General features: G+C 37.4%; 2 protein-coding genes across 3 annotated transcripts in view; both read right to left on the bottom strand.

Moving 5' to 3' along the window:
- LOC139981595 (uncharacterized) overlaps positions 1–23,069 on the bottom strand; it is a 66,613-nt gene that overhangs the window by 31,623 nt on the left and 11,921 nt on the right. The window lies entirely within an intron of this gene.
- LOC139981597 (uncharacterized) lies at positions 91–19,413 on the bottom strand. 2 transcript variants are annotated; one of them, XM_071994101.1, is made up of 9 exons: positions 19,019–19,413; positions 17,083–17,181; positions 16,245–16,398; positions 15,441–15,651; positions 14,645–14,672; positions 6,967–7,824; positions 4,678–6,651; positions 4,098–4,232; positions 91–3,378 (listed from the first exon to the last, which is right to left on the bottom strand). In XM_071994101.1, exons 2-9 carry the CDS (start codon positions 17,177–17,179, stop codon positions 3,173–3,175), a joined length of 3,663 nt encoding a protein of 1,220 aa, XP_071850202.1. In that variant the 5' UTR covers positions 17,180–17,181; positions 19,019–19,413; the 3' UTR covers positions 91–3,172. The 2 variants fall into 2 exon arrangements, with proteins under 2 accessions (XP_071850202.1, XP_071850203.1); XM_071994102.1 differs by lacking the exons at positions 14,645–14,672; positions 16,245–16,398; positions 17,083–17,181; positions 19,019–19,413 and having other exon boundaries at positions 15,441–15,592.

The following is a 23,069-nucleotide window of genomic DNA, read 5'->3' as shown; positions in this document are numbered from 1 at the left end:
AAACATTTTCTTTTTTGCTCGTTTCCTCCCAAAATAAGCACATTTTTTCTAATGTGACCTTTGACCTTTTGACCTTGGTTTCAGATGTAGTTTAATCTCCTGATTCCAAAAAACAAAACGACAAGTCTGTGCAACCATCCTAACTCCGACCGAAAAACTTTGACCCCATATAACTTCGCACATAAAGGTCACACGGGGTCAACCTATTGACATTTATGTTCAGAAGGTACCTTTGACATCTGAAAATAGCATCAAAACTGTAAAAATCCCCAAAAACATGTAAAGGTCACCAAAGGTCAAATTGAGGTCAAGGGTCACCCAGGTGCGGGTCGACAATTGGATTACATTGAAGCAACTCCCAACCCTAACGGACATTTCGTTCTCAAGTTATCGCCAAAATACTAGTTTTTTATCATTAATTGACCTTTGTTGACCTTCGATCACATTACCGTTATGTTTGGAAACGATGCCTTACCCCATTCACAACTACTCCCAAAATATCAACCATGTCGGACCCTGTCAATGGGAGTTATTGCTGTTTTTAATATATTGGTTTTTGGCATCTAACTGACCTTTGGTGACCTTTGCGGGCACCAAAAACAATAGGGATCTTCCTCTTACTATGGGCTATCCACCCAACAAGTTTCATCATGATACATCATTTCCTTATTGAGATATCGTGTACACAAGCCAAGCGTCACATACACACACACACACACACACACATACATACATGTAACAGGCTCCAATCGGGGACTCTTTTTTTGGACTGACCAAGTGGGGACAGTGCCGCACGGCATATTCCCAGGTATGAGGGTGTGTCCTATGACTTGCAATGAGCCATGGCAGGAGGCTTTTCATTAACACTTAATGTTAGGGAATATATAAGCTAAAAACTATTTTGATTAAGTACATACCAAATGGGGACACACAGTGTTTTTCAACTGGGGACCACACTTAACAAGTAATGTACCAAATGGGGACACACAGTGTTTTTCAACTGGGGACCACACTTAGCAAGTAATGTACCAAATGGGGACACACAGTGTATTTCAACTGTGGACCACACTTAACAAGTAATGTACCAAATGGGGACACACAGTTTTTTCCACTGTGGACCACACTTAACAAGTAATGTACCAAATGGGGACACACAGTGTATTCCAATTGTGGACCACACTTAACAAGTTATGTACCAAATGGGGACACACAGTGTATTCCAATTGTGGACCACACTTAACAAGTTATGTACCAAATGCGGACACACAGTGTATTTCAACTGGGGACACAACAGTGGTTCATGTTCTATTATTGTCAATACCTAACAGGGTTTGCATTTACAATCACACTTCAGCACAGGGGTAACTTAGTCCATACTAAATGGGTACAAGCAAAAGTTGGCAACAAAGTTTTCAAATATGTCAACTTTAGTTGGATTCATGTTTAAAAACATACTCAGATCAGTTTTGATACGCGTTGATACGTCAAATTCAGACATTGACAGAGAACATAACTATAACACAATGGAAACTAAAAGTAAGTAACAAAACAATGTATTTATATAACACCAAGTTAAACAGCTTAAATATAACGAACAGTAAACAAACATATCAGCTTATTGATTTGAATCAATCTAATAGCATCACCACCTTTTTGACTATTTCAGCCATGTTTCAACTAGGCACCTCAGATGTGGCATTATTAAGCAAAGACCAGCATATAAATTAGCTCTATCAGTCAACTATACCAATTTTAAAGAGGTCAACATTCCCTATATTGGTAACATGCAATTGCTTAAATCAAGGTGATGCAGTGATTTTGAAAAAAAAAATCATTTAAGTAAAGTAATAAAGTTGTTTAATTAAAGAGCAATTCTATTGCTTTGAAAACTGAACTTATATCCAATATCAGACGTAAATAAATTGCTCAACTCAAACTGTCTTACCGGTCAGCCCTTAAACTTAAGTACAAATATCACTTTAATGGGACTGTCATCAACAAACAAAACAACAGTTTTTAAAATAATAATATTAATAGCAGTAATAGCAGCCATCTATTTTCTCCTTTAACAGAAGCCAATCTCACACATTGACAGAGAAAATAACTATAACACAATGGAAACTAAAAGTAAGTAACAAACCAATGTATTCATATAACACCAAGTTAAACAGCTTAAACATAATGAACAGTAAACAAACATATCAGCTAATTGATTTGAATCAATCCAATAGCATCACCACCTTTTTGACTATTTCAGCCATGTTTCAACTAGGCACCTCAGATGTGGCATTATTAAGCAAAGACCAGCATATAAATTAGCTCTATCAGTCAACTATACCAATTTTAAAGAAGTCAACATTCCCTCAGCCCTTAAACTTAAGTCCAAATATCACTTTAATGAAGCTGTCATCAACAAACAAAACAACATTTTTGAAAACAATAATATAAATAGCAGTAACAGCCATCTATTTTTCTTCTGCAACCACACTCAATGTCAGAGCTGTTCTCCTTAAAAACAACATTTATCTAACCTTTGTGTGTTTTCTTTTGAAGTTTCTCCAAGCAATTACAAATAAGTAGCTTACATTTTTCCTAGTGTTCTCATTTATCCAGGAGTTTTTCTATTACTTTTTTTTAAATTTTCTCTCTGCAGCTTTTTTTCTAAAGGCGTTCGACACAATTTAAATTATGCAGTGCAACGTAATTACTGAAATGAAAAACATGCCTGTAATAATGTAGTAATTAAGAATTAAAACACATAAACAATAAAAGAGCTGTTCAACCTTTCTAACCCTTTGTTTTTGCTCTGCATAAGTTTTTCTATTACTTAAGGAAATATTATCTGTGCACCATTTTATGTATGTAGTGCAACTTAGTACCTGAATTAAAAATAAACTAGTAATGCAATGTTGCAGTGAATTAGAAATAACACATAGGTCAAATAAGTCACAGCTGTTTTTCTGGTCAGCCATAAATCTAAAATACAAACACAACTTTTAAGAGTGATGTGATGAACAAACAACAAAAGCTTTGAAAAGTATCACAAAAATAGCAGCCGCCTATTTGCTTCCCACGTTTTTTCATGTAGAAAAGTGACACTGAAACTTGTATCCTCATAACTAATTACCACCCACTCAAATAACGGTTTATTTGAAACAGCTGTATAACAGCTCTACTCTTTATTTGCTTTTAGAAAGCGATTTCGAATAAAATCTTTCAAGTTGGTCCATTTGCGCCCTCTAAGGCAATCATACTGCTCAAGAACTTTTTCAATCGCTGCTTTTCCAGGAAGTTTGTTCTGTGCAATTTCCTTTCTGAAGGCTTTCTTCATTATGTCTACTTCTTCATTTGACCAAGGTCTCCTTCTGCATTGTGTTTCTGAAAAAGTGAAAAGAAATTAACTTAAACAATTATGCAGATATGTATTGCACTATTGCCTTAGATGAGAACAGACAAAATCGCCTTAGATGAGAACAGACATGTGTAAAAGGTCACCTAAAGAGCATGCCCGGTGCATCTGTCAGAATGGGAATAGGTCTGTTCATACAAAACTATAATGTTTTCTGGCTTCTCAAAAAACAGGTGGAACAATTCAATCATCTACTAGAAAATGAGTTGCGGCAAATCCCTCAAGAATTAACAAGACTAGTGTAAAAGGCAAATTGTGAGGATTGTTCACAGTAGCTACAGTAACATGTATTTGTTCAGTCATCCATGTCAATGTTACTGTGGATTGAGTCCTATTTTTGTTTTGTATGCAAAGTCGTGAGCAGTTAATGGCATATTTTAGAGTTATTAAAATATTATATTGTGACATTCACTCACATCAGACACATATACATTGAAAATGAGCAAATATATATTATGCTTGAATAGAGTTCAAACAAGTGACTGGTGAGACATTGTACTTTGCACACAACATGAGCAGGCATGACACCCATTTTCATCTGATATAAGCAAAACAGAAGCAAGGAAGCAATTGCAAGAGAAAGTCAGTGTATATTGTGAGCAGTTACTCATATCGCTAGCCGACGTGATGCTTACTGTACATGAAGAATTACAGAAATGTAATATTACAAACTATCTAATTTACATACTTTTTGCAGTTGCTGGAATTGGACTTTGTTCTGGCATTGTCACATGTGGAACATGGTTCAAAGGCTCCTGCTCATCCTCTTCTTCCACTTTCTCATCTTCTTCACTGTCATTTACACTTTCATCCTCCTGTATCTCTGCAAAGAACATCAAGAGTTATATTTGTGATATATATTCAACACATCTTACATACACGTAGACAATAATTGGGTAAAAAGTGCAAGAAAGCTGACTGTACCCTCACCATGTTTAATCATTTCAGCAGTACTACGGGTCTATGAAGGAATTTATTCCCTGTGAAACCAAATACTGAGCTCTAGTTAATCTGTTTTAGGCATTTAGAAATGTAAGCAGCATTTTTAAGCAAAGCAGTCAGGAGTGGTTTGCTGTCATTATACTTGATAATGTTTGACATATTTAGAGCTTGAGGGTGTAGAGAACATTTAGACCTGGGATTGTTTGTAGAACTAGAAATCATTACTCAGAACAACATTCAACATGTTCTACAAACAATTGGGGCTTGCATCATGGAGAAGTATGTGCACAGTTTCCCAAGAAATGTAAAATTGTGGTATTCCTTACCTTCATCTTTTTCTATGTCAATCTCATCAAGTGATTTGCCTGCAAGGTTTGAGGTTCTACCATTCTCCAGCGATAAGAGTAATTTTGAAATTTTCGCAACCTGCAGCGTGGAATCAGGTAGTCTATAAAACTCCCGATGTACTCGTACATCATGACCGAGAAATTTGGCAAGTATGTCAAGCTCGTTGTCTTTGAGGTTCAGCACTTGACTAACCGTGGCAATCTGCTTCCTTAAAGCTGTCGATCGCAGGAAAGTTGGATTAGTTGCTCCACACAAAACAGCATACCTTCTAATACAGTCAGAACCTCGAATGTGACCATCTGAAGTCGATGGAAACATATAAGGATTTTCAGCACTTACACCAACGTTCTCTCTGCTACTGAGTAGCAACGACATTGATTCCTCCATTTCTTTAGTTAGCAGAACAGGAACTGTTCTTCCTTTCTTCCCAACAATTTCTACTCTTTTGAATGTCCTGCACAACTCTTTCTCAAAGTCGCTAAGAGAATCATAAATGTAGTCCATGGATTCAGGAAGGCATCTACTATTGTAGTCATCAACACTCATTTTTGAGATCTCACCTTGTCTTCTCCTGTTGAAGAGCATCACTTGTGTCAGAGTAAGTTCATTCAGAGATTTCCAAGCTGTGAAACTGTCACATGTTCCTTCCTTCACAAGCTTCCTTTGTACTTCTGATGTTTCTTTCAGGTAGGATGTGAGACAAAGAACATCTTCTGCTAGAGGCAATGCCTTTGCTTTGTTTCTTTTGTTCTCCGTGAGTGTACGATGGGCATGGACAGAAATATCCTCTGTCCATTTCATCTCGCATAATTCATGAAACTGTGTGGATTTATTAACAGCATTTTCATCACCAGATTTCAATCCTTCAGCTTTTACGATAAGAGCACACTTCTTCAGGGAATGGCCGAGTTTTAATGCAAGACTGGGTACTTTGTATGTATGTGTGCTGCTATCAAATCCTGCTAAATTTCGCGCAGCAGTCACAACGATGTCATATTTTGCAGGATGAATTAGTTCAGTTAAGGTTTGGTTTTCAACTTTGCTTACAACACGAACGTCAATTAAGAGTCTTGCAACTTCTCGTAGCTTTGTGCGTGTGTAGTTTTGTTGTTCAGGATCATGGCCTAGTTTTAGATTCTCCTTCTTGGCAAACTGAAGAATGAGCTCATCACTCTTAATCACTCTTGACACATTGTCATTTTTTAGAGTAGACAAAAGTTCTGCAACTTCTGAATGCAAATTTGATGGGCTTGGTAACAGCATGGTACCATTTCTGACTCTGTCTCCTCTTTTCTTCTTTCCAGCATCACTCTGCTTATTTTGTAATGGACAGGTGTGCTTCCAGAGAAATTTCCTGGTCAAATACCCGTAGCAGGTTGGGCATGGAACAAACTCTGCTGGATCTACACTTCCCACAGGTCTATACTTCACAAGTAGTTCTCCCCTGCCTTCTTCCAAAACTTTGCAGTTGTTGATGTGATTTCCCAAGTTTCTGATTTTTGTAAGCTTGGCATTTTTCAACGTAATATTAGTTTCTCCCATCCAATCTCTGACAGCAGACTCATCTGAATGTGCACTTTGCAAGTGACGTGGCAACTTTGCTTGGGATATCTCACAGTAAAAGCAGACATGTTTCTTATTATACTTTCTACCATCTGAGTTGCTAGTGGTTTTAACATGTATTAGAGGTGGACCAGGACTATCTTCCTCGTTGAACTTTGCAGTCTCCTGTGACTCTGTAGTATCCACATCAGATCCAAGCAGTAGATTAAGGTTTGGATATCTTGGGAATGAATCATTTGATGCATCTGATGGTGGTACCAATTCTTCCTCTTCAGATGGTAAATATTCACTTCCTTCATCTGAAGAACTTGATGAGTCTTGATCGCTTTGACCATCATCTTCGCCTTCTTCATTACAACATGCCGTCAGCAAACTGTCATCTTTGATTTCTGAAAAGATCAGTGATTGTCACATTTAATTATGAAGTAATAATCAACTATGGAACACCTGCAATAGCCAGAAGAAGCACATATTTTTGCTTTAATTTTGTCTGAAAAATTTGAAAAAAAGTAACAAATTGTATCAAAGAGAACACTTAGTGTTAGGCTCTTAGTTATCCATCTTAGCAAACAGACATGTATTTCATACGAGGATTATGACTAGTTGCTTTCCACATAGCATATGCAAACAAATATAATACAGAATCACTTGTATCTGCACATTTAACATGATATGTTGATAATTGTTGATGATATGGTTCTTACTTGTTTCAAGAACTTTGTATCCTCTCACTTGGTCTGCTACTTTCATTTCTTGCTTAAGTTCAATATCTGTTGGCTGGACCTGTTGTGCTACTTTCGGTTCCTTTGTAGATTCTACATCAGCCTCTCTTTCTACATCTGATGGTCGGTTGAGTTCTGCTGCTTGCAATTCTTGCCCAAGTACTGCAGGGTGTTTTGCTTCTGTATCTGTTTTTTGGTCAAGGTCTGCCATTTCCTGATATTGCTCAGATCGTGTATGAGTTTCTCCAAACACCTCTGTAGGTTGTTTATTGTCGTTTACCGCTAGTTTTTGCTTAAGTTCAATATCTGTTGGCTGGACCTGTTGTGCTACTTTCGGTTCCTTTGTAGATTCTACATCAGCCTCTCTTTCTACATCTGATGGTCGGTTGAGTTCTGCTGCTTGCAATTCTTGCCCAAGTACTGCAGGGTGTTTTGCTTCTGTATCTGTTTTTTGGTCAAGGTCTGCCATTTCCTGATATTGCTCAGATCGTGTATGAGTTTCTCCAAACACCTCTGTAGGTTGTTTATTGTCGTTTACCGCTAGTTTTTGCTTAAGTTCAATATCTGTTGGCTGGACCTGTTGTGCTACTTTCGGTTCCTTTGTAGATTCTACATCAGCCTCTCTTTCTACATCTGATGGTCGGTTGAGTTCTGCTGCTGGCAATTCTTGCCCAAGTACTGCAGGGTGTTTTGCTTCTGTATCTGTTTTTTGGTCATGGTCTGCCACTTCCTGATATTGCTCAGATCCTGTATGAGTTTCTCCAAACACCTCTGTAGGTTGTTTATTGTCGTTTACCGCTAGTTTTTGCTGAATTACTGCAGAGGCTTTTGGTTCCCCATCTGTTGGATAAAACAATTTAAAAAAAACATAATAATAAATATCAAATATCAAAACAAATAAGGCAACATTAAACACCATGTAGACACCTTTATATTTATGCTGTGGAAAATGGAAACACATTTTCAAATTTACATTTACACATTAGCTACAATCAAAGTACATACCAACTGGGGACTCTGTGCATTAGTGCCCAGAAAGTACTCATTTCTATACTCACACACCAAATGGAGAAACAATGTACTTTGTACATGCAAGATCGAATGATGTATCACATACCACTTGTCGATGCAACCATTGGATTGATCTACATTCTATTTATCTTGAAACTGAATCCATTTTTAATGGAAAATATTAAGCATACAAAGTGGGGACACTCTGTGCTAGTAACCAGATACATGATTTGTTCTACTATGGCAGTACAGTATAGACATTCATGTAATGCACATTCATGATGTGTCGCATATCAAACGTATAAGGATGCTATGCTCTTCTACATAAGATCTTCCAGACATTATATACAGCTATATAGCATACCAACTTGGGACTCTGTGCATCGGTGCACATAAATACCATACATAAGAAGGGTACCCTTTAACCAACCTTTGTATAAGTTAGTAAAAACAGATAAACAGAACCAATAAAATTAAAAAATATAATCATAAATACCAAATATCAGAACAAATATGGCAACATTGCACAACATGTCTACACCTTTAAAGTTATGCCTAGCACTTTATAATTACTGTGGTAACACATTTGCAAAAACCAATGACACTATTATGTCAACACTGTAGCAGCTACAATGATGAATTAAATACAAACCATTGACATCTTACAGTAGCACACAGAAACTGATGACACTAATAACATACCTTGTGGGCCAATCTATGATAGAACCTAAGAACAACATAACTTGTACTGATACAATACAGCACATTCATGGAAAGATAGATGAGTCACATACAAAATGCTTGTGAATGCTATGTTCTACTAAAAAAAAAAAATATTTACCAGTAGCTACAATCAAAGAACATACCAACTGGGGACTCTGTGCATCAATGCCTAGAAAGTACTAATTTCTATACTCACACACACCAAATGGAGAAACAATGTACTTTTTTTGATCTACATTCACCATTAAGATGGAGAGGTGTACCACATACCATTTGAATATTAATGGATGATATATTCTAATACTTTATACCTTGACACATTAGCTACAATCAAAGTACATACCAACTGGGGACTCTGTGCATCAGATCCTAGAAAGTACTAATTTCTATACTCACACACACCAAATGGAGAAACAATGTACTTTTTGATCTACATTCACCATTAAGATGGAGAGGTGTACCACATACCATTTGAATATTAATGGATGATTTATTCTACTACTTTATACCTTGACACATTAGCTACAATCAAAGTACATACCAACTGGGGACTCTGTGCATCAGTGCCTAGAAAGTACTAATTTCTATACTCACACACACCAAATGGAGAAACAATGTACTTTTTGGATCTACATTCACCATTAAGATGGAGAGGTGTACCAAATACCTTTTGAATATAAATGGATGATATATTCTACTACTTTATACCTTGACACATTAGCTACAATCAAAGTACATACCAACTGGGGACTCTGTGCATCAGAGCCTAAGAAAGTACTAATTTCTATACTCACACACACCAAATGGATAAACAATGTACAGTACTTTTTTGATCTACATTCACCATTAAGATGGAGAGGTGCACCACATACCTTTTGAATATAAATGGATGATATATTCTACTACTTTATACCTTGACACATTAGCTACAATCAAAGTACATACCAACTGGGGACTCTGTGCATCAGAGCCTAAGAAAGTACTAATTTCTATACTCACACACACCAAATGGAGAAACAATGTACTTTTTGATCTACATTCACCATTAAGATGGAGAGGTGTACCACATACCATTTGAACATTAATGGATGATTTATTCTACTACTTTATACCTTGACACATTAGCTACAATCAAAGTACATACCAACTGGGGACTCTGTGCATCAGTGCCTAGAAAGTACTAATTTCTATACTCACACACACCAAATGGAGAAACAATGTACTTTTTTGATCTACATTCACCATTAAGATGGAGAGGTGTACCAAATACCTTTTGAATATAAATGGATGATATATTCTACTACTTTATACCTTGACACATTAGCTACAATCAAAGTACATACAAACTGGGGACTCTGTGCATCAGAGCCTAAGAAAGTACTAATTTCTATACTCACACACACCAAATGGATAAACAATGTACAGTACTTTTTTGATCTACATTCACCATTAAGATGGAGAGGTGCACCACATACCTTTTGAATATAAATGGATGATATATTCTACTACTTTATACCTTGACACATTAGCTACAATCAAAGTACATACCAACTGGGGACTCTGTGCATCAGAGCCTAAGAAAGTACTAATTTCTATACTCACACACACCAAATGGAGAAACAATGTACTTTTTGATCTACATTCACCATTAAGATGGAGAGGTGTACCACATACCATTTGAACATTAATGGATGATTTATTCTACTACTTTATACCTTGACACATTAGCTACAATCAAAGTACATACCAACTGGGGACTCTGTGCATCAGTGCCTAGAAAGTACTAATTTCTATACTCACACACACCAAATGGAGAAACAATGTACTTTTTTGATCTACATTCACCATTAAGATGGAGAGGTGCACCACATACCATTTGAATATTCATGGATGAAATGTTCTACTACTTTATACCATGACACATTAGCTACAATCAAAGTACATACCAACTGGGGACTCTGTGCATCAGTGCCTAGAAAGTACTAATTTCTATACTCACACACACCAAATGGAGAAACAATGTACTTTTTTGATATACATTCACCATTAAGATGGTGAGGTGCACCACATACCATTTAAATATTAATGGATGATATATTCTACTACTTTATACCTTGACACATTAGCTACAATCAAAGTACATACCAACTGGGGACTCTGTGCATCAGATCCTAGAAAGTGCTAATTTCTATACTCACACACACCGAATGGAGAAACAATGTATTTTTTTGATCTACATTGACCATTAAGATGGAGAGGTGTACCACATACCATTTGAATATTCATGGCTGATTTATTCTACTACTTTATACCTTGACACATTAGCTACAATCAAAGTACATACCAACTGGGGACTCTGTGCATCAGATCCTAGAAAGTGCTAATTTCTATACTCACACACACCGAATGGAGAAACAATGTATTTTTTTGATCTACATTGACCATTAAGATGGAGAGGTGTACCACATACCATTTGAATATTCATGGCTGATTTATTCTACTACTTTATACCTTGACACATTAGCTACAATCAAAGTACATACCAACTGGGGACTCTGTGAATCAGTGCCTAGAAAGTACTAATTTCTATACTCACACACACCAAATGGAGAAACAATGTACTTTTTTGATATACATTCACCATTAAGATGGAGAGGTGTACCACATACCATTTGAACATTAATGGATGATATATTCTACTACTTTATACCTTGACACATTAGCTACAATCAAAGTACATACCAACTGGGGACTCTGTGCATCAGAGCCTAAGAAAGTACTAATTTCTATACTCACACACACCAAATGGAGAAACAATGTACAGTACTTTTTTGATCTACATTCACCATTAAGATGGAGAGGTGCACCACATACCTTTTGAATATAAATGGATGATATATTCTACTACTTTATACCTTGACAAATTAGCTACAATCAAAGTACATACCAACTGGGGACTCTGTGCATCAGTGCCTAGAAAGTACTAATTTCTATACTCACACACACCAAATGGAGAAACAATGTACTTTTTGATCTACATTCACCATTAAGATGGAGAGGTGTACCACATACCATTTGAATATTAATGGATGATTTATTCTACTACTTTATACCTTGACACATTAGCTACAATCAAAGTACATACCAACTGGGGACTCTGTGCATCAGTGCCTAGAAAGTACTAATTTCTATACTCACACACACCAAATGGAGAAACAATGTACTTTTTGATCTACATTCACTATTAAGATGGAGAGGTGTACCACATACCATTTGAATATTCATGGATGATATATTCTACTACTTTATACCTTGACAAATTAGCTACAATCAAAGTACATACCAACTGGGGACTCTGTGCATCAGATCCTAGAAAGTACTAATTTCTATACTCACACACCAAATGGAGAAACAATGTACTTTCTGATCTACATTCACCATTAAGATGGAGAGGTGTACAACATACCATTTGAATATTCATGGTGATATATTCTACTACTTTATACTGTACCTTGAAACATTAGCTACAATCAAAGTACATACCAACTAGGGACTCTGTGCATTAGATCCTTGAAAGAATATAAATACTTACACAATACAAGTAGCTACAAGAAAATGACAAACCAAATGAGGACGTTGTGTCTGAGTGCCTAAAAACAATATTTGTTTAGTTTTACACTGTACACTGATGGAGACACTGTATTGTGCCCAATGAAGAAGATCACTGTTTAACAAACCATGTTTGGATAAAATATTCTATCTTTTAGAAATTTAACACATTTGCAATAGAAATAATACACGTACCAAATGTGATCACTCTATGTCATTACATAGGTACAGCATTAATATTTGGACCTTGTGTACCAATGGCTAGGAACAATAGTTCTGGTACATGCAATGAACTTTTCACATTAAAAGGATAAGTGCATGAGCTACATCAGATGTAGCACATAGGCCTGCCAATGCATATGTTGTTGTAATAATTAGTAAATAAACACCATTGAAAACTCCATGCTAGAACCTATGCTAAAGCAGCAACTTAAGACAATTCATGTCTTAGAATTAAACCTGCAGTGGCCCTTGGGACAATGGAGAATGTTTAATGCATATTTAAGAAGATGATGTATCACATATGACATGTGGATTCTATGGTATATAATGATTACAAACTAAGATCTAGAAAAAAATGATTTGGACATTATGAACTGGTACGAAAAGTAAAACATTTTTCCCATTAGGGTTAGGAGGGCAACTAATGTAAATTTAAACTAGATATGGTACATTACACACCAACTGAAGATAAAATATTTGTCTACTTGGCGATGTAGAAATTAGTACTGTACCAATTAGTGGCACTGCACACTGTCACAGGTAACAACAACATATTTCTATCACATGCACTACATCATATGCCATATGTTGTAAACTATGTGTGATGCAAGGTACTGTAAGGATTGATATATGATGTACCAACATTGCTGCTATTTTCTACTAATTCGTAACTTAACTTATTTGCAACGGTTAATTCTATACTGAATCAACTAAGTATGCATGTACCTTCAAACAATGTATTTCTTGCATACGCACCATATTCCAATTGGAAAATTATCATATCTGTAGGCTGTGACCTATCAAGGCTACTATGCTATACTACTTTACTTCACATTAAAATTAAACTGTTCACGAGATCTACATATATCATATACAGATTTACTGCACACAGTACCAAATGAGGACACTACTATTATATCCATATGTGCTTGCTCCAAAACAAACTAGACATTGTTTGGAATGACCATGATCACCCGCTTCACTGTTATCTGCACGATAATATCATAACTAGGGGCACTGGCAGACTGCGTCTCCCACCCATGAGAAGCAACCGTCATCGCAATTCATTTATTCCACGTGCAATAAGGCTTTACTATGATAACTTGAGCCGTTAGGTCCTGCCTTTGTGTGTTTTATTGTTCGATTGTTTAATGTTTTATCGTTCGCTCTATCACTATTTTTCATATTTGTAACATAGCCATATTTTTTACAGTAGAGTGATTGACTGACTGACTGACTGGCTGATTGACTGACTGACAGACTGACTGACTGACTGACTCAGTCACTTACTTACTTACTTATTATATGTACATTAATAAGACTCTCAATTATTCTGTCAACTTATTATTACAATTACCTCTTTTTATACTCTCATCAAATCATCAGCTGAAATGTTAGGTTGAAACAAGAAAGACAATAATGAACAGGCAAAAGAAAAAATGTGAGAATTAAACAATGCAAAAAAAAAGGTGTTGGATGGATAGTCCACTGGCACAAGTTGATGCAAAGATATTCATGATTTTCTTTGGAAAAATGTTTCAAATGTGTCTGGCAATGATGTTATGACAGAGTTGGTGGTGTCATTACATCAGACTAACTGAAAATACTTTTGTGTTTTATTATAAAGTGCAAACCATTTATCGAGAGTGGAAATAACATTCTTACTAATAATTTGTATTTTAAGGATTAAATTCAGAGTAAAATGAGAGCTATTTCCAATGAAAATCCAAACGTATCATATTTTAAGAACAAATCAACAGAAAAATTATGTAGTTAAAGTAGAGCTTTTGAAGAAATGATGACATATCACAGACCACCCACTCGGATCAATTTCCTGCAATTTTCTAGGCATTAACTTGCAAGTATAATTAACCACAAAGCAACACATTTAGAGACAAAATATTGAGACAGGGTTTTAAAGTACTAGTGCGGAATATTTTCATCTTTTTCGTGAATGTACAGTAACATCATCTGCCACTGGAATATCCCTTTAACACTTAATGGAATGCAAAAGATAAACAAGGCAAAATAGCCTTTAACTGTGTAACTGCAGAAAATAATAACTTGAAAACCAACACAAGAAATGAGAATTAACCTGTATGGGTCAGAGAGGAGCCTGGTGGCTGGAATGGAAGACATATATTGCACACATTTCAGTACTGAAGCTATGTGAAATGAGAATGAGAAACTTCCTGTCAAAAGTTTATTGCTGAATGCAAAGGATTACAGCAGATCAAGTTAACAATTTCCATCTGACTGGATCTAGGCATATTGCACTTGGACACCGTTTAGTATGAAAATTGTTTACAACAGATTAGCCGGAACAACCCTTCACATTCAGTACACCAAATAGATAGACAGATTTATTCTTATTCTCGAGTTAGAAATGAACAGGACATAAGTTTTGGTAAGGACTCTTTGAGCTGACTTTTTCAATGGGATACAGATTAGGTCACTTTGAAAATACATATATGATACACAAAAATAAGCTGGATACCTCTCAGTCTTACTAAATGGACATTATTGTTTAGTAAAACCACTTGCAAGCTGCTTAACAGTGATTAGTGATGGACTTAATACACAACCACATTTTGTTTCCCAACAATGAATGTACAGTAATGCATTCTATTCCCATGGGAACATTTAGCTAGTGATGGCCTAGTTCATCATTCCAGGTGCATTTTGGCAGACATAGGTACCATAAGGATGCCAAGTAAATGATCTCACCTTCAGTCTGCACTCTGTATACAACCAAATAAGTGAGAAATTAAACACCCAAGAGACTACAACGAGCCTGTTAGTCAGCTATGAAATATACAAATCAATATACACTGAGAATACAATATCCAAACTTATCGTGTACAAAATAAAACATTAAATTCCTACTGTACCTTCTTCATCCATGGCATATCCTTCTCGTCAAGGCCGTAATCATACAAAATTTCTACTCCTGGGGTAAGTCTTTCTTTGCTTAACAAGCACAGAATGGGCAAATTGTTCAGAGCCTTGACTACCATTTTTGCATTGGCCTGATCTCCTCTTCCGTGGTTTGCGAGACGGCCAAGCTTTGGACCATGAGTGGGTTCATTTGTAGCATCAACACTGCAAGAAAAAAGATACCAGTCACAAACACATGTAGTATACAATATTCCTAATTAATGGTGCTGATAAACACAGCCATTTTAATTGCAATACCTACAAAATGTGAAAGATAAATATATTGTAAACATTTATGGTTTTAATAGTGATAATCAAAAGAATAAACAAATGCAGTCAATATATTGTTAATAAAACTTTCCTTTCATGTGGAAAGCCATCAGATTGTACAATGACAAGGCTGTTTTGAATATGAATTATCTGTCTCCTCTCTCAATCATAACTGCAACTTTCAGTGATGGTGAGAAAGTTATTTAATGTGCTTTTGTATGCTTGAGAAAAGAATAGTGGAAAAAATAGAGCGATCATTCATATACCCTCGAACATTCTCTTGCCTGAGGTCCTAGGCTTTTTATTAATTTCAAGTCAAGAATAGTCCAGAATTGGATAGATTCAGAATCAGACAAGAACTCCTTAGGCTGTAAGTACATACTGTTGTATATAATGTATATAGTGAAGCAAGTAAAGTGCACTATGGTTATAAACCGTTTTGGGCTATAAATGGACTTTTTACTTCATGACAATTACATATCGCTTACCACCATTTCTTGTCTTGATATTTGAAGAAATATCTGAATACACTGCTGGTATGTTCCTCCCTAGTCTCCCCTTCTCTCCCAGAAATGAGTTCACCATGATAGGAGAAAAGGAATTCCCCTTTCTCAACTATGCAGTCAGTAAAGACACCTCTCCCTTTAATAATGAAAAGATATAGAACACATTCCTGCATCACAGCTAATGAAAAGAAAAGTTTAACAGTACAGTATTACATTTTGCGTTAGGAGACACCTTGCCAGTATAAGGCTATCCATCTGCTTTGTCACTCCACACTAATATGATAACAAAGTTGGTAAATTGGATCTATTTCGGATCTGTGGCGGAGTGTATAGCCTAGTGGTTAACGCCGGCGTCTCCCAGTCATGAGATCCCCGGTTCGATTCCCCGCCGACAGCAATGTGTGTCGTCTGGCAAGGGTGTTGTTCAATAGCAACTTCCCGACATGGACGTTAAATGGATGTGTGCCGAGAGATTGGCTTCGGTCAGCTTGCGAGTCTATAAGCCTCCATGGCTTCTTTCGCGAGTTCCTGCTTGCGGGAAAATCACATATACATACATACATACATACATTTCATAACTGAAGTGAACCAAACAACTGACAAGTAAGAAAAACATTAACTAAACAAAGCTTCAACATTTGATGAGTTAAAAAGTCGCAAACTGTATTACGCTCAGCATATGAAAGAGTTTTGTTCAGCACAGTAATTGGTTTACAGTGGTGAAAGTCCATCTGTCCATTTTGCAAGAAAGTATGCTGAATATATTATTGAAAAAGTGCTTATGAAGGGAAATACTTGCAATATTTATGATAATGCATACCTTTTCCTGGAGAATTCTTTACAAGGAATCCAGGGGGATCCTCTTCTGTACATAGTTCTGTAACAGATCTACGTCTTTTTCTTGTTCTTCTTTGCATGTCTAGTTGTTAAAATGAAGATTAATAAACACAAGGTTAGATTTTGTAGATTTTCGTACATTTGTGTTGCTCTATAGAAGATTTTCACATGACATCATTGACCTTCAACAAACCAAAATTATACAAGTCTAATATTAGCTTAGTTATAGTTTTTTAAACATCAAAATGGTAGACAACAATTGCATGACAGCATGTATCTGTTTGGATGGTGAAAAACCTTATTAGATCTTTGATGTAAGGATTCATGATATAAACATTTACTGCAATAATGTAAGTAAGTACAGTAGCCTAACAAAGCCTATAATGCAGGTCATAGACTAACCGATGCACTGGTAATATTTCTCTTAATCTGTTTGTTGGAGTGATGAACTATGAACATTTTGAGTGTGGAATAATGACATTTGTGGTTTTCTTCTCTCTTCAAATTTCAACAATGTAGTACTTGGGGGAAAAAGCATTGTAGTGAACTGACTGACCCATGTCACTGGTTATTTCTTTTAGTACTGAAACCAGCGTCTTGTTAGGAAAAGTTAGTGAGGTTAAAATATATTCCATTCACAATTGCTTCCAATTAATAACCAATGCAACAGAATGTAAAGATTAAAATGTTTTCATGACACTTTCATGAACAAGTAACTGTCACTTAAGCAAAAGAAGGGGTCAGTGAAATAACAGACTAAAGTCAAGAACTAAGACACAGCTTGTTTGGTTCTTTACATCCTATCAGTTAGTTTGAATTGTTTTGGTGATGATAAAAATATTTCATCAGATTAACTTTCTCAGGCGAATAAAGGCCTAAGTGGCCTTCCATGGCCTTTTTACTATTTCTGCTACCTAAAGCCTATGGATAGATCTTCCAACAATTAAGAACACCAACATAGGCCTACATATTCACATTTTGGGACAATATCTTACAGCATAGTTTTGAATGTTCACTTGTTCTTAAATATGAGCTACTTCACAATTAAGATGGTTGTGTAACACATGTAGTTGTATAACATCAAAATCTTCTTCTTCATACACAAATATGCACCAAGCTTTGAGAAAGTCACAAAAACAAATTGATAGTCTTGTTATCCCAAAGCGAAGACAGAGTGAAACAATCTCGTGGTAAACTGAAACTGAAGTTGTAATGAAATGTCCAAACACAGTATTTGGATCTATAGGAAAACCAGAAGAAGCCATATCATAGCACCAACAATGGTACTAAGCTACTGATAATAATTGACTAACCCACATGACCAACACTTAGGGTAGTACTAGTAATACTAAAGTAGTACTAGGCCTAGGCTAGTAGTACTACTACTCAAAGAGTGATTTTCTTAATCATTACAAGTGTGTGGAGTGATGGCTAGTCTACCTGGGGTATATACTATAACATCGTGTATCATGTTAACCTATCCAAATGGGGAGGACCCTTTTGATACTTCACGATTACCTATCCAACCGGGCACGTGTTCCTGCTTGACAAAATGCATGGCATATACCTTATCGTCTCTGTTGATGCTAACGTTACTTATGTTAGGCTACCCTAGACTTATCTAGCCTTATCTTAAAATGAGTGGGACAAATATCATTGTTCAATCATTCCGTAACTTTTGTTGTCTCTAAATTACCATTAAAAGCATTAATCGTTCCTTTTTAATTTAGACAGAACGTTGGTAAAACAGTTCCGACTAGACTAGCACAGAACTAACGATAGTAAGTCTATCAGACTAGGCCTAGCCTAACTTTAGCCTGGGCCTATCGGAACGGGGACGTCCACGTTTGATATTACGCTAATTAAACAACGTACGAGTTGTTTACTTGGAATTATTGCACATTGCTTAATTTACTTACTCGCTAGGTCCTTTTCTGGAAAAACAACGACTTGAATCACTGACTTATTCTGGATGTTTTCACTTGTAGTAGTAAGTAGCGTGCTCCTTGTGTAGTTGTGTAGTTACATTTCGACTAAACGGGGACATCGTAGGTGAGGGCAGTCGTCAACTTTCGCGGCAGTGACATGTCACGTGATTTGATTTCTCACTGTGCAAACAGGGACCGCGCATTACAGACAACCATGCTCAGAAAACACAAATATTTACACTCAAACGTTTCAAATATACTAATTGACGACTCCCGCCTATTGAACTGGAAATTTTAGCGGTAACTATTTTGACCAATAGGAACAGAGATACGAGCATAAACCAAACGGGGACGTCCCCGTTTGGGAGCAAGTCCCCGGTTGGAAGGTGTGTAACACTATGAGTGTCCTCAATTGGAAGCTGTTACACACGCACATACACACACACACACACACACACGCCAAGTTGAACGCATAGGTTCCTTGCTTTGCAAAAAGCAAGGAACCAAAAAAGGGAAAAGGAGGGGGAAAAAAAGAAAAGGAGGAGAGAAAGGAAGGGAAAAGAAAAAGAAAAAAGAGAGAAAAAGGAGAAAAGGAGGGAGTAGAAGAGAGCCAAGACCTCGGGAAGAGAAAGAGGAACAGTCATAGTTAAAGCGCTGATCCCTATTATATACACAGGGTAGCCAGTGACAGATCAAGGATTACGGAGGGGGTGTGCGCCTCACCCTACCCCTTACACCGACAATTCCATTTTTGACGTTTCCATTTTTCCTCTCTCACTAATGTATCTATATAAATACTATATATGGTCTATCATGATGCGTGTGTCTGTATGGACGCCTTAAACAATTGTACAAATTGTAGTACAATTGTGCTATATGGAACCAACTGTGGCTGGTCTTGAACTCGACCGAGTCGTCGGGGAACATGACGCATTTCGGGAAGGGGGCGACCGCCCCCTCCCCCCGAGCAAATTTTCTTTAAGACATCGCTAGTAATTTCAAAATAGACAATGCTTAGATGCAACTTACAAGGCTTGGGAAGTGTCATTTCCAGCGACCTGGGAGGCATTTTCGGCCAAAATTTTTCTTGTACGCTTCGCGCCAACTCATGGTGGCGCTTCGCTTAGATAGTTTGCCTACAGGCTTCGCCCCTCCCTTGGCAATTACTCGCTACACGCCTGTTCGAATTTGTAAAGCAAAGAGCAGATATAACATCATATCAGTGAGCACTGGCGGATCCAAGGGGGGCCAAGGGAGGCCACGGCCCCCCCCCCCCAAAGGTGAGCCAAAAAGTGTTGTCGAACATCCGCTAAATCATATGATTGGAAATTAAAAAAATCGAGAGAAATAGCAGTGGTAGACTAGTGTAAACCTTTTCGTTTTCTGGTTTAAAATTAAATGCAGAGCTCCCAACTGACCCGCAATTCACGGGAATTAGACCCGCATTCTAACACCCAAACCCGCTGACCCGCACAAGCGTCCGAAAAACCGCATTGTAATTGTCAAGTATACATAAAAAAAATTGCATCATATCTTGACTTAGCAACCATCATTTCTTTAGCATTTAGCATAATAGAGTATAAAACCTCCTTTACAGCATCATTTGAACCTCAAATTAGCCTATATTTCTTTTCATTGGGGCGAGCAGCAAACATCCAAATGTCTTATGTAGATGGAGAAAAAGCATACAGATCCATTTATGTCAAAACTCTCTTTTACAGTAGTAATGTCGGCCAAGCTTAGAACTTTATTTTAATTACCAAGGAGATCATTTTTAAGCTATTCATTGCTATTTATTTTTCTTTCAGTAGGTGCCCGAAAAAAATGGGAAAAAATTTGGTTGCGGGGGGGGGGGGCTGCAGCCCCCGCCTTCTACGGGACCTACGCCTATGTGTGTAGTGTTCGGTTTCGATATACCTGATATCGGAAATATCTGCTATTTTTCATTTCCTTCAACCAAGTTTTATAATAGCCATTATAAGAGGTTGCAATATTTCTACACCAATAAATTAACTGTGTCTGAATTTTCGAAAATTTCCTGACCAACATTTTTTCTATATTGGTTGTCCATAGATTGAATTTTGTGCAACATTATGGGTATGTTTTGAAGTGATTTAAGCCCATGAAATATTGGGCTTAAAACCTTGAAAAGTGGGGCTGTCAGATATTGTGGGCCGTGACGTAGAATCACCTACAAAAGCAATGATCCATAGGACATGCAATGAGGTCGAACATGATGAGTGACTGGTTACAATCTTCAAAAAGGTTATGGATGGAAAAAAACTTTTGGGAAATACTTGGTTCTCAGGCAAAAGTGTACATCTGGTTGGTCATTTTCAAGCCCGAGAAGTGCCATTTCCGGTGATCTGGGGGGTATCAAAACCAGAATTTTTCTTGTACGCTCCGCGCCAACCGATGGTGGCGCTCCGCTTAGATGGTAATTCGCGCCCCCCGGGTTAGAAAATCCTGGATACGCGCCTGATATGCCCCATCATCATTACCACGAATGAGTCCAGCCATGGCTGTGTCATCGGCAAACTTGATGATGGGACATATCTTCTCCTGGGATCTGCAGTCAGACGTGTACAAGGTGAAAAGAAACGGAGCTAGAACTGTGCCTTGCGGCGCTCCGGTGTTGGAGGTAATAATGTTAGATCGACAGGTGGGACCGTGTTTGACAAATTGGGTGCGATTTGTGAGATACTTGACAATCCAGTGAATAAACCCATGTGGGATGCCCATATTGATAAGCTTTGTAGCAAGATTGTGAGGCTGAATAGAGTTGAATGCAGATGAGAAGTCAAAGAACATCACGCGTGCAGAATTGCCATGGTGCTCTAAGTGTGAATACAAGCATTGAAGAAGTAGCAGTATGGCATCTTCACAACTACGGCTAGCCTTGTAAGCAAACTGTAAAGGATCTAAATATGGAGCAACTAGAGGATTAAAACGATTTAAGAATAAACGCTCGCATACCTAAATTGGCACTGCAGTTAACGCTATAGGGCGAAGGTCGTTCATACAAGAGATGACAGAACATTTTGGCACTGGAATAATACTGGATTGCTTATATAGATGAGGCACCTCCCCAGTTTTGAAGGACAAATTGTAAATTACAGTAAAAATGTGAGCCAGCTCTATTGCACAATGCTTCAAAACCTTAGGTTGGACATTATCGGGTCCAGCAGCCTTAGATGGGTTTAACCTGGAGAACTGCCGGCGAACGTCCCCCTCGGACACCACTACGTCACAAGTATAATTTGTCGATATGGTTTGAAGCTTACTATGTTCATCTGTAAAATCTTGCTGGTCAAAACGGTTATAAAAGTGATTCAAATCATTGGCATAATCATGGCTCATTTCTGGTATGTGGCGAGAACTAGAGTTATTACTGTAGCCACTCATAAGGCGAATACCCTCCCAGACACGTTTCATGTTATTGTCTGTGAACAGTTTCTCTATCTTGTCCCGGTAAGCGGCTTTCTCCTGGGCGATCACTCTTTTAAGCTCCTTTTGTATGTCCCTCAGTGCGCCCGAGTCACCCCTCTTGAATAGGCCCTTCTTCTTGTTGATGATATTCTTCACCTTCTTTGTGATCCACGGTTTGTTATTTGGGAAAACTTTGACTTCCTTCTTTGGGATGGTATTGTCAACACAGAAAGATATGTAATCGCTTATTGAACGTGTCAGTTCATCCAGGCCAGCGCTGGCCTCCACAAACATATCCCAGTCTGTACTGTCCAACTCAGCCCGCAGATGATCGACAGCGTCATTGTTCCATTGTTGTACATGGATTACGCGGGGATTCTCCCTCTTCACGATGGGTCGATATCTGGGCATCAGATTAACCAGATTATGGTCTGCTCTACCGAGCTTGGGAAGTTGGACGGACAGATAAGCGTCTTTAACATTTGTATAGAGCAAGTCCAGGGTTGCAGCTTCGCGGGTGGCACACTTGACTTGTTGATAATAATGCACACTGCTTCGTCTGAGATTACAATGGTTAAAATCACCGTTGATTATAGTGAGAGCATCCGGCGCG

The sequence above is a fragment of the Apostichopus japonicus genome, chromosome 15, assembly GCF_037975245.1.
Source record: "Apostichopus japonicus isolate 1M-3 chromosome 15, ASM3797524v1, whole genome shotgun sequence".
NCBI lineage: Eukaryota > Metazoa > Echinodermata > Holothuroidea > Aspidochirotida > Stichopodidae > Apostichopus > Apostichopus japonicus.
The sequence above is the reverse complement of the archived record's forward strand: the minus strand, read 5'-3'. Positions and strand labels throughout refer to the sequence as shown.